Below are 12,841 nucleotides of genomic sequence, written 5' to 3' on the forward strand. Positions count from 1 at the left end.
GCGCTGATCTAGAACACCACTCTAGGAGGAGAATTTTAGCCACTAAAGCTCTTCTCTAATTTCTTACTTATTCTCTTTGCTCCTTTTTTCAGGCCTTTTATAAAGGCTTTATTTCCGGAAAACCTACAAGCAGACAAGAAAGGACGTCCAACCACTGCTGGCAGCAAAATAAAGGTACTGTTTTGTTTTGAGTTGTCATTTAGATTATGGCTAGGGGAGACTTACCCTAGAGCCAAGGACTTCGCTTCTAGGCTCCAGGACAAAAGTGAAGCCCAAGAGATAGGAGGGGCTTGATAAAGAAAACACTGCAGGACTGATGCAACTGCTTGAATAGGGGTCACAGGTCATCCGCTGAATTTGCCTTGGCCGAATGTAAATCCCTAATGGATTTTAAGTACTTTGACTGACTATTATTATTCAGCAGATGATAATCAGCTGCTCTCTAAGAGGAAGTAGATTTTAGCTGAAGTTGGAGGAATTTTTGTTAAACCTAAGAGGAAAGTTTCTGATTCAGAGCCATGTCTGGAAGTCTAGTTCCAAATCTGCGTTCCAAATCAAGGCCTGAGACCAGCCAGTTTCAGAGCTTTATGGAGCTGAAATTCTGCTGAACTATTATAGAGAATGTTCATTTTATCTTCTTTTTTCTTTTCTTTTTTTTCTTTCTTTTTTTTTTTTTTGGCCTTCACAAACCATGTGTTGACTATCTCATTTGTCTGTTTGGATTTTCAAAGGCAAGGAATTCAGTATTTGTCAACATATATTTAAAATACACGGTGTATAGAACAAGGAAGACGAATGCTCAAAAGCAGTGTTGGTATGGTCCGTGGATTGAGCAGCAGAGTTCGAATTAGAAGTCCTGGGTTCAAATCTTGGCTCTGCTGCTTAATACTTCTATAACCCTGGGCAAACGACCTCCTTGGGCCTCACTTTCCTCATCTATAAAGTGAAAGGATTAGGCTAGCTGACCTCTGAGGTCCTGCGCCTACAAAGAAGGGTTTTGATTAAGGAGACAAGCCAAATGCACGTGGAAACATAGGAGCGCTTTCAAAGAACTATGTATCCAAATGTCAATGGATAATGTGCTAATTAAGGACTTTTTCAGCATTATTTTCCATTACTTCCTAATACAAACTCCATTTTTCAGGCAGACTATAGTCTTGATCACCCCATTCCCACTACATCCCACCATCCCACACATGTACCACATTCTCTTTCCCTAAATGGTACTTGAAATGCCATTCTCCCTTTCACCAGACATATTTATCCATCTTTCAAAGCTCAATTCAAAACCCATCTCCTTGACTAAGCCTTCCCCAGTGACTGCCGCCAGCATTTCTTTCCTCTCTTTGTGAATATCCCCATATATTGTATATATCAGAACAACAATAGACTTACTCAGGAATAATAAAGATAAGCCTACCCTTGAATTTAAGTGGAACATTGTATTACAGTTTAGCACCTTATCATATTCTGTCTTATATCGTCTTCTTAATTTATTTGTACTGGTCTCCTTTCTCCAGAGGAATTATAAGCTTCTTAAGGACATGGAACAATGCTGTATGCTTATTTTGTTTCTCTAGGATGCCTAATACAGTATTAGTCACATTGTCATAATAACTGCTCAGATTTATATAGTATTTTCTGGTTACAAAGTGCTTTTCCAACCAAAAAAAAAAAAAAAAGAAAAGAAAAGACATCAATAAAATTAGGGGACAACTAGGTGGCACAGTGGCTAGAGCTCCAGCCTTGGAGTCAGGAGGACCTGAGTTCAAATCCCACCTCAGACACTTGACACTAGCTGTGTGACCCTGGGCAAGTCACTTAACCCCCAATTGCCTCACCCAAAAAAGAAAGAAAGAAAAGACATCAACAAAGTGCTTTTCCATGCTTTCTCATTTGATTATCACAACCCTGTGACTAGGTAGTATAAATAGTTCTATACCTATTTTATAGATGAGCAAATTGAAACTCAGAGATTAAGCATATAGCACACAAGTCCAGTGCTCTTTACATTATGCTTCATTGTAATATCTTCAGTAAATAGCTGTTATATTGAATAAGGGCTAAGGGAATCGGACAAGGGATAAGATGAGAGTCTTCTGGATTCATTAGGCTCCATAGAGGAAGTAAATTGTAAACTGGCTTCTGAGGGAAGGGGAAGAAATCAGCACGTGCCTTGGGCTGGAGGGAGGAGCGAGAAGTCAGTCACAGACAGTCATCGAATTAGGCTGGCTGGAGCTCAGTGTCCATGGCAAGACTATTCATCGTGAAATGAGAGAAATTCTCAGAAGCCACAAGCATTAATATCTGCATGCAGTTTGTGACTCATAAGTTCAGTCGTAGGTCCAGACTTTAGCTCTGGGGTGGAAAATCCGGTCACACGGCTCTCAAATTCATATCCAAAGGACTCAAATCAGCAGAGTTGCACATGACCCAACTTTGAAACTAGCTGGATTTTCCCCATGTCTGTTTTACGATGTATAAGGATGCCTATAAAAGAGGTGATAATCTCTTCTTTCTGACTTGATGCTCCACTCCCCCTCCCCCATCCCACTAATAACTTTAATTATTTATTTCTTTAGTTTAATTCTGTGACTTAATAAATAGCGCTGCCTCACACCGTGCTAATGGCTAGTACTGCCAGCCAATGAATTGAAGGCTTTTGTTCAGTATCTAGTTTACTGGATCAGTTTATCCAGTGATATCTGCAATCTGCTAGTTTCTGTCCCCCATTGTACCCCCACTTTCTATACCATGTCTTTCACTTGAAATGGCACTCAGGAAAATACTGACCACCCTCTCTTGTAGAGAGGGTTTTTTATAGTACACACTATTATTTTGAGACAACTTGGCATAGTTAATGGGGCGTGGGCTTTGGAGGCAGCAAGATCTAAATCCTACCTTTTGACACATAACTAGCCATTGGACCACGAGCAAATCTCCTAACCTACCAGTGCCCTCGGGAAACTCTCTAAGACTTTAAGTTACAGTTGTGTTGCTGATCTTTATCAGTAGAGAGATTTTTGGAATTTTCCTAAACTGATGAAATTACAGGTTCAGTTCAAAATGAAGCAAAACGTATTGTACTGGTCTGTATTGTAAAATCATTTTAAGACATTCCTTCCCATTGGGTACATTGAAATTTTAGGATCTGTCTGCAGGTTCGTAACTTTCCATTTCCCCCTCTTAAGAATATTTCCCTTGTTGAAGAGTTTCTTGAAAAACTTTAAGAGGATTTTACTGCGTTGCATAATGATATACGTGGCAGTTAGGAGAGGAGGATTTCTTTGCCACAGTTGTAGGAATATGAAGTAAGAACAGTATTGAAATCTATGCCAATGGCACTTGAATACCCAGTTTATGAGATAGGAAAAAAAAATGTTTCACTTGGTTCCCACTGAGCCAACTATAAATTAGCAGAAAAACGTGGTGAAATTCTCAGCAGAGAGGCTTAGTGAAAATCCAGATGCTGCTGCTCCCAGTTTGTTTTCTAGGACACTGTGGAGCAAAATGATCCTTTAAGCTGATCAAAGTCCAAAGCAGAGCTTGGGTGGAGGATGACTGAACTTTGAATTCTCTAGTAAGACAGCCTCTCCCACGGGGTGCTTACAGGTGCCCACTGCTTCATTACACTCAGCTTCTTCTTCCCTTTTTAACGTGTTGTCTGCCCTCAGAGACCTCAGCTATAAAGTGTCATTTGGGCTGTGAGGGTTAGAAGATTCTGATGTGTCTTCCAAAGTTCTCCTTTTTTCTCACTGAATTAATTCCATCTTATTTTTAACCTGACTACCTGAGTCACAACTAGGACGGGGAGAACAGGACAGCAACTTTTAGCATTGATAGTACTTCCACAGTATAGAAACAACTGAATTTAACATCTGCTTTGACAGAACTATGAAGCCATCAGATGTCAGCCGAACCTCAAGTGAATTTTTTACTGATTTATTCCTCCAAGTGAGCTCTTTCTTGACCCTCTGATTCTCCACCTGTGAGACATTCTTGATGTCCAAAAATCTCCCACTCTTCAACTGAATTTATCTTAAAACTTTGACTTGGGATCATGTTCAGTGCTCCTCGCCCTTGGTGTCAAAATTCTAGTCACAGTGGAGATCAGAAATTAGTACTTTGTCCTATAGCCCCCAGTTTGACAAAGATTTTTCTTTCTTTTTTTTTTATTTTATTCAAGTTTATTCTGCACTTAAGAAATAAAACAGGCATTTCCATAACATAGTAGAATAGAAAAAAAGATGATTGTACATGAAACTGCAAATTTTAAAGTATAACTTGCTATTCCTTTTACATATTTCATAAAGTTGTGTATCTTTCTTTTTTCCCTTTTTTTCTTCCCTCCTCTCCCCCCACCCACCTGCAGAGATGACTACTATTAGACACAAAAGTGTGTGTGTGTGTGTGTGTGTGTGTAAAATATTCTCTACATACTTCTATTTATCAGTTCTTTCTGAGCTAAGCAAAGGAATGGTGGAAGGGTTAAAGACAGATTAACTAGGGAGTCTTTTCATTCTTCACTCTCAGAGGTATGCTTCTGTCAGTGAACATAAGTCCAAAGCAAAAAGAGGATGGGGGGTGGGGGATTAATTCAGTGAGATACTGAACTCTTAAAGAAAGAGAGATAGTGAGAATAGATGGTGCAGTAAAAACAGCCTGAGTTAAAGTCCTCTTACAAGTGGTTATGTAACCCTGGGCAAATCACTCACTTTCTCAATCCCTCAGATAACTATCTAATGCTATAAGTTGCAGATGGGGCAATTTCTTCACCAGGAGTTTCTATACTGAAGAGAATCACAGATTTGGTCCCCTCCTCTAATTCTACCCCCCCCCCCCCCCCCAAAAATGGATAGGAAAACCAATAGCTATTGAATTCAATTTTGAATATTGATGATGATGATTACACCAAAACATTATATCAGGGTGATGTAGTAAAAAGAACAATGGCCCTGTGAGTCAGAAGGCCTGGGTTCAAATCCCGTGTCTATTGATTACTACCATTGTGACCTTGGCAAGTCACAACTTCCCTGGGCCTCAGTTTCTTCAACTATAAAATTAAGCAATCCAAGTAGATTGCCTCTGAGGTCCCTAGACCTGTGATGCTGTGGATGACATCAAGTTGTATGGATCTACCCAAAAAATGCATTAAACACGGTTGTTGTTTTTTAATCTCAGAAAAATTTTCTAATGCTAGCAAAATGTCCCTCGGACCCTGTAAGTTATTGTAAGTCATTGTTCAGTCAAGTCTGGCACTCCTTGACCCCATTTGGGATTTTTTTTTTGTCTCTTTGTTTTTTGGCAAAGTGATCAGGGTTAAGTGACGCGCCCAGAGTCACACGGCTAGTAAGTGTCAAGAGTTTGGTCTGAGGCCGGATTTGAACTCGGGTCCTCCTGACTTCGGGGCCGGTGCTCTATTCGCTGTGCCATCGAGCTGCCTCCTCCATTTAATTTCTTATGCCAACCCAGGATATATTGAAACTGCAATGTGGAAGGGACAACTGTGTTTGAATCCCTACAGTTTAGTGTACGCGGAGCTTCAGGATCCCTTCTACCTCCAGGATTCTCTAATCCATCTTCCGTGCTATGGTATCCTTCCCTAAAGTTCTCCTGGTTCTCCTCTGTAAAGCAGAGGTTACCCAGGTTTTTGGAAGGCTTTGCCAGCAGAGAAAAAACCCAGGCAGATCCTACTAGTCAGTCAATCAATATAAGTTTATTAGCCCCTACTAGGTGTCAGGCATTGTGCTAAGTCCTGGGGTTATAAAAATAGGCAAAAGACAGTTCCTGCCCTCAAGGTACTTACAGTCTAATGGGGGGGCAGGGTGCTTTGGTCTTCCAGACCAGGTTATTTCCCATGGATGTAGTAGTCTTCACTTGATTACTTCAAGGGCCCATGACTTTGTCCATTTGGATGCTCCTTTTCCCAAAACAATGAACACAACCCTGCTACAATTTAATAGATGATGTTTCCCAGTTGTGGTGACATAAAAATTTCATTTTCCCTGCAGCCTATTCATGTAGAGTCTCTCTAAACTTAGCTAGGCTGGTTCTCAGGCAGCATGCAACCTGTCTAGCTTTTGGTAGGATCTGTCAGAGCCTCTACTCTTCAAACATTGACTTCCAGAACCCAGAATCTTTTTCATGACATGGTAAGGCCTCAGGTGAAGAGGGTAACAAGGTTGTACAGTTTATTCTAGTCTATTAATGATCCCAATAACTTGAAAGTCCGACCAGCCTCTTAATAGGGACAGCTGGGGGGCAGCTAGGTGGCGCAGTGGATACAGCACCTGCCCTAGAGTCAGGAGGACCAGAGTTCAAATCTGACCTACTAGCTGTCTGACCCTGGGCAAGTCACTTAACCTCAATTGCCTAAAAAAAAAAAAAGAGGGACAGCTGGGTGGTCCAGTGGATGGAATGCCAGGCCTGGAGTCAGGAAGACTCATCTTCCTGAGTTCAAATTTGGCCTCAGACATTTATTAGCTGTGTGACCCTGGGCAAGTCACTTAACCCTGTTTGCCTCAGTTTCCTCATCTGTAAAATGGGCTGGAGCAAGAAATGGCAAACCACTGCAGTATCTTTGTCAAGAAAACCGCAAATGTGGTCAGACGCAACTGAAAAAAAAATAATAAGAGACTGAAATATCTCTTTTAAAAGTTCCAGAGTCCATAAAGGGCCAGTGCTATTTGTGTGGCACAATCACTCTTTTGAATAAGACATTGTAAAAGCAAAATACTGCCAGTGTGATGAGCAATAGGAAATAGCCAGCATTGTGGAAGATGAAATTGGTGAGAGGACAGAGCGTTTGGAGTAACATGAAGATAGTTAACAGGCAAATAAAAATGGGGAGATATCTCGTACCTGCAGCTGTATCAGCATAGGGCCACTTGAAGTGCCCTCCCCTGGACATATAATATACAGCCCTTTAACCTGTTGCTCCACATAGTTAGGGTGGTACAATGGACAATGTGCCAGATTTGGAATCAGGACAACGTGAGTTCAAATCTAGCCTTAGACACTTAACTAGCTGTGTGACCCTGGGCAAGTCACTTGTTTTCTGTTTGCCTCAGTTTCTTCATCTATAAAATGGGGATGATAATAGCACCTACCTTGCAGGGTTGATGTGTGAGCATCAGCTGAAGTAACATATATAGCGGTTTATAAACCATAAAGCCCCATACACATATTAGCTACTGTTATTGCACAAAGCAGTATAATAAATGAATAAGTCTTTGTGAAGAAAATCTAAATTTTCGGTAGTTGTAATATAAATCAATGAAAGTTAATAGAGCTGCAGTAGAGCATAGTGGGAAAATCACTGGTTCAGGTTAAGCATGGGTTCCAATCTGAGCCCTAACAATTGCATGTTTTATATGAGTGTTCAGCTGGTCAGTTAGCAAGCATTCAATCTGACTCCAGTAGTGTTTGAAAGACACAAGATTTCTTATAAATACATTTAATTTGATTCAGCCAACATTTATTATGCTGTCCTAGTCAGGAAGGGGGAAATAAAAAGTCATTAGACTTGGGCCCAGTGCCTTGATGAATCCTGTAGTCCAGGAGGGGAATTGATTTGACAGAAATAAATGTATAATTTTAAAAATAGAGTGAGAACTTGAATAGACCATAGGCTTAAACTTGGAAGTACAGCCCCTTCAAAGAAATTGAGACCCAGGGAGATTGAATGACTTCTATACTGTTATGCAAATAAGAGATTGCCTAGCTGGGGCATGAGCCCAGATACGAAATCCAGGGCTTCTTCAAAGACAACATGCCCACACCTTCATGAAAGGTCCAAAATACTGTGAGAATCCAAAAGAGGAAGAGATGTATCTGGTAGAGAGGAGCTAGGTGGTAGAGTAGATAGTGTAGGATTTATTCAAGTATACCCTCTGCCTGCCTCAGTTTCATCATTTGTAAAATGGAGATAATTATTATTACCTATCTCACAGGATTTTTGTAAGGATCAAATGAGTTAACATACGTAAAGTGCTTTGAAAACCTTCAAGTGCTACAAAGACACTAACTAATGTTATTATTGGAGAGAATCAGGAGATGGCATTTGAGCAGGGCTTTTGGCATAATGGGTAAGATTTCAACTGGCGGCCATGGCAGGGAAGGCATTCTGGTACAGGGAATAGCAAATCAAATTGGTTGAATCATTTTTAAAAGGTGTATTTTAAATATATCCTTGTATTTTAAAAGTCTGCGTTAGGTGTTTAAATATGTTCAGTGAAAAGCAATCACAACGTGGGGGGGGGTGGTCTGTGAAAATTTTAGAATGTAATTTCTGATGATTACCATCTACGCCTTCAACCATTTCATGGTGCAAATAAAGCCAAATTCTACCCTAGAGGATGTAAGGGAATGGATCCAGGGCCACTGCTTTTGAGCAGGATACAGAGAGGTTAACTAATCCTATATTTGCTAATGCTTTGAGGTCATACAAAGAAAGCCTTTGGCAATGAGACTGTGTAACTATCACAAGGATTTCATATGTGCTTAAAATTCACCATTTTCTTTCATATCACAGTGTCTAAATGGGAATGAGCAAAGCACTTTTTTTGGATTATTTGCCCCATGTTTTTGTACCAGCAATGAAAGTGCAAATTAGAAAAAAAAATAGATTTACCCTAAAAATGACAAAGTCTCTGTATTGCTTGTGTTTTGGAGAACATTCCCTAAGGATATTTAAGCTTAATGTTTGGTATTATTTGGATGTCTTCCTGTGGTCCTGGGCATCTTCTGAATATGCAAAGCTATTAAAAAAGAGATTTGCTGAGAAAGTTGAGCCATTGAATAATGCCAGATATTCCATTTCGTTTCATAGCATTAAAGGTTCAATTCTTAATGTTGCCTGTCCTTGAAAAGTGAAACATGAAGGAGGTCTTGGGGGAGAATTGTGGCCTAGCATTGTGTGGTAACAGCAAGACTTAGAGCATCATAGATCTAGAACCATAACAGACTTTAGATATGAACTAGCCCAACCCCCCTCATTTTTCACATAAGGTAATTAAGGCCGACAGAATTTAAGTAACTTGTTCGAGGCAGAGGTGTGCTGGTAAATATTAAACAACCAGCTCTCCCCCAAAAAGTGTGGGCCAGGCACACTTAAGTTTAATCTATGTCATTCATATTTTTCCATCACTTTATTACTTCTAGATCATTAAGAAAATAATAAATTGAGCACTGGTTTGTAGCTCTTATAGATATCCAAGGTATAAATGCTCACCCTGAAATTTTTAACAATTGGCTCTTTCAAGCCACTACTAGCTGGCTCTATCATACCCCTGATTCATTGTCACATTAGTTAGCGACTGAGCTAGGATTTGAACTCAGGTCCTATGACACACTTCAGTTTTAACACTCTTTACACTCTACTTCTACACAACTTTGTTGGTGAAGATAAACTTGAAGGCCCCAGAATGTGGTTTGAAAGAAACTAAGAGTCAAAATCCCCAAGATGGGAAAAGACATTCCAATCAAACAGACTTTAATTCAGATGAAAAAAGAATGGGTTGAAGCTGCTGACAAGGTGCTGGAAGTGGCATATTGTGGTACTTACAATATGAGATGTAATGGAGAATGATTTAAATGCCAAAATCAGAAGGATGCAAAGGCTGGGAAGAGTTTGGTCTCTTCGATACAAGAATTAAGCCTGCAGAGAGACGGCTGAATCACACTGTCCGGGAAGCTATGCCTTTTCATATTCTGCTGTGTGAGAAAGAAAAACGTGATACTTTGGTGAGAAAAACAAAACAATTAAAGAAACCATGAGCAGGAACTTACTGCTAAAAGTCTCCTTCACAATTTGTTACACGTTCAGCACAGTTTATTAGCCCGACCTCTGACACTCAGGGTTGGCAAGATTTTAGAGGGAAAAGATCCATACATCCTTTACTGATAGGCTTGGTCTTGCTGTGCAGAAATGCATATTTGGAGGGGCGTGGGCAATGGGGTTAAGTGACTTGCCCGGGGTCACACAGCTAGTAAATGTTATGTGTCTAAGGCCGGATTTGAACTCAACTCCTCCTGAATCCAGGGCCAGTGCTCTATCCACTGCACCACCTAGCTGCCTCCAGAAATGCATCTTTTTAAGAGCAGGAGGCACAATCCACAAGAGAGGCTGGGTAGCTTCCCAAATAGGGTAACTGGTCCCTGGATCAGGAGAAACCTAGCTTCTGACAGTACTGACTTTGAGCAAGTCACTTAATGTCTCTGAGAGCTGTCTGCATTGGTAACAAGAGTTTCCTAATTGAGGATTCCCTATATCCATTAAATTACAGGTCCATTCTCAACTGAGAATAATCAGATTAGCCAAATCAAATAAGTAATGAAATCATCTGCAGACCTATGATCTCTCAGGTGGTGCAGTGGACAGAGCATTGGGCCTGGAGTCAGGAAGACCTCAGGTCAAATCCAGCCTCAGACACTTAACTATGTGACCTTGGACAATTCACTTAACTGCTATCTGCCTCAATTTCCTCAACTGTTAAAAGAAATAATAATAGCACCTACCTCCCAAGGTTGTTGTGAGGATCATATCAGATAATATTTGTAAAGCACTTAGCACAGTGCTTTGCACATAGTAGGAGCTTAATGAATATTAAGCATTATTATTTACAGTTGTTAAAAGAAAAAACAGGTATATAAATCCTTTTTTTGGTGAGGCAGTTGGGGTTAAGTGACTTGCCCACGGTCACACTAATAAGTGTCAAGTATCTGGTCTGAGAACAGATTTGAACTCAGGTCCTCCTGACTCCAGGGCCAGTGCTCTATCCACTGTACCACCTAGGTAAAAAAATCTTAACCCCAGGTATATAAATCTTAATAAAATAATATATTAAGTGCTCTGGGGTTTTTTTTATCTTTTCTATGCTAACAGTTTTTGTTGCTGCTACTATTTTTATGTCACCATAATCAGTCTATTTTGAACTGATTTCTGCACTCTTCATTACCCTTGAAATTACAGCTAGTTAAGGAACTGAGATATATGTGGAGTGTGTGTGTATACCATGGAGACTTTACGCCCACCTCATCTGTGCTGATTTATACATTTTTATCTCTTATTCAAGTGAACACAATGTAATAGTAAGATCAAATAATATGCATATATGGCCTTGGAACTAGAGGTAAATCACATAAGAAGGCCCATAGTTTTCAGCTATTACTGTGATAATTAATTAGTACATTGGTACAATAATTTCATCAGCTTAGTTCATTGTTAACCAGGGAGGCAGGGAGAGCCTGGTCCTGAGGGGATAAGACTTATGCTTCAGGAAGGAGCAAAGGAAAAGGAGATACCACCAGGGATGGGGGAGAGTAGGGAGCCTTTCAGAGGAAGAAAGAAGAATTGATGAATATAAAGAGGAGGCCCACATGGAGATGTGTTTGGAGTAGGGGTGGAGGAGAGCAAAATAGTACTATGCCTGGGTTTGATTTACCTCTGAAGTTAGGGATTCATTGCTAAGTAGTGAGTAACTAACACCTACCATTTACTTTAGCAAGCTAAGTCAGCAAATATAGATAGATTCATTTCTCTGTGCTTAGGAGTAGAACTCTTGGTCCTATCCCTCCTACATCTCCAGTTCCAGGGAAGAATCATTGATATTTTTAATAATGTCTCTGAGGTACTCTCAGATCCTAGAATCTTAGAGCTGGAAAGGATTTCCTTAGGGAGACAGCACAGCTTAGTGGGAAAAGCCCTTTCTTTCGTGTTACAAGACCTGGATTCTAATCCCGGCTTAATACCTATAGGTCCTTGGGCAAGTCATTTAACCTCTAGGCCTCAGTTCCTCATTTGTAAAATGATTCTACTTGGCCTGGATGACCCGTAAGATCTCTTCCAGTTCTAGTTTCTGTGATCCTATCGCCTTAGCGGCCATCATAGCTAACATTTAGTGTACAGTGAAGATTCATAAACACAGAAAAAAAATTTGCCCAAGGTTATCCAGTGAATTAATAGCAATCCATAATTAGCAGCCCTAATTCAGGTCTCTTATCTCTTTCTACCTCTGAAGTTAGGGATTCATTGACTATTTTATATTTGTCTTCTTCTCTTTAATAATCTTCCAAACACCCTGTTTTTCAGGTGTTCCTTCTCTATTCAAAAACCTTCAATGGCTCCCAGTTGCCAATGAATGTAATATAATTTTCTGGTCACCTAAAATCTAGTTCCAGTCTTTCTAGTTTTATATCATACTTCATGCCTCCATATACTATATTGTACATTCCAACTGGACCAGAAATTGGCTAAATTCTAGTCTTGTCCAATCATCTCTTTTTCCTGGCCTTTGCTCACTTTCTTGGAATAGGCTTTCCTGCTGCCCCTCATCCCCATTTCCATATGTTCACGTCCCTCTCATACTTTGAAGTCCTCATCTAAGCACCACTTCTTCCACAAAGCCTTTCCTGACCACCACCACCAGTTACAGAATCATAATGATATCAGATACCTCAAGTTTGCTTGATCTTCTTTACATTTATATCATTCTCCTTTGCATCCCAGTTATTTGGATGTGTGCCTGTTTTCCATCTTAGATTGTGAATTTAGAAAAGGGTCAGTATGATATCTATCCTTGTATCCTCACTGCTGCCTAATAACAGTGCCTTCCATGTCTTATTTAGTTTTTTTTCAGTCTAGGCCTGTGGTTTCATTGGTGCAGAGAATCCCTGGGGAGGAAATTCTTTCTGCCAGTGCAATACAGAAACTGTTTTCAACTTATAGTCTAAAGGAGCTGAGACACTGAGAATTGAAATGCCTTATCTAGGGTCACAGGGCTAGTATGTATCCCTAAGTCCCAGCCTGGCCCTTTATCCATATTGTCCAGGTGCCTTTCAC

General features: G+C 40.2%; 1 protein-coding gene across 1 annotated transcript in view; it reads left to right on the forward strand.

Annotated features, from left to right (window-relative positions):
* MYO1E (myosin IE) overlaps nt 1-12,841 on the forward strand; it is a 233,999-nt gene that overhangs the window by 140,302 nt on the left and 80,856 nt on the right. Inside the window, exon 16 of the mRNA XM_027851470.1 lies at nt 93-174. Within this exon, the coding sequence (XP_027707271.1) occupies nt 93-174 (82 nt within the window). The remainder of the gene's footprint in view (nt 1-92; nt 175-12,841) is intronic.

Source organism: Vombatus ursinus, unplaced genomic scaffold, assembly GCF_900497805.2.
Source record: "Vombatus ursinus unplaced genomic scaffold, bare-nosed wombat genome assembly UNPS02009205.1, whole genome shotgun sequence".
NCBI lineage: Eukaryota > Metazoa > Chordata > Mammalia > Diprotodontia > Vombatidae > Vombatus > Vombatus ursinus.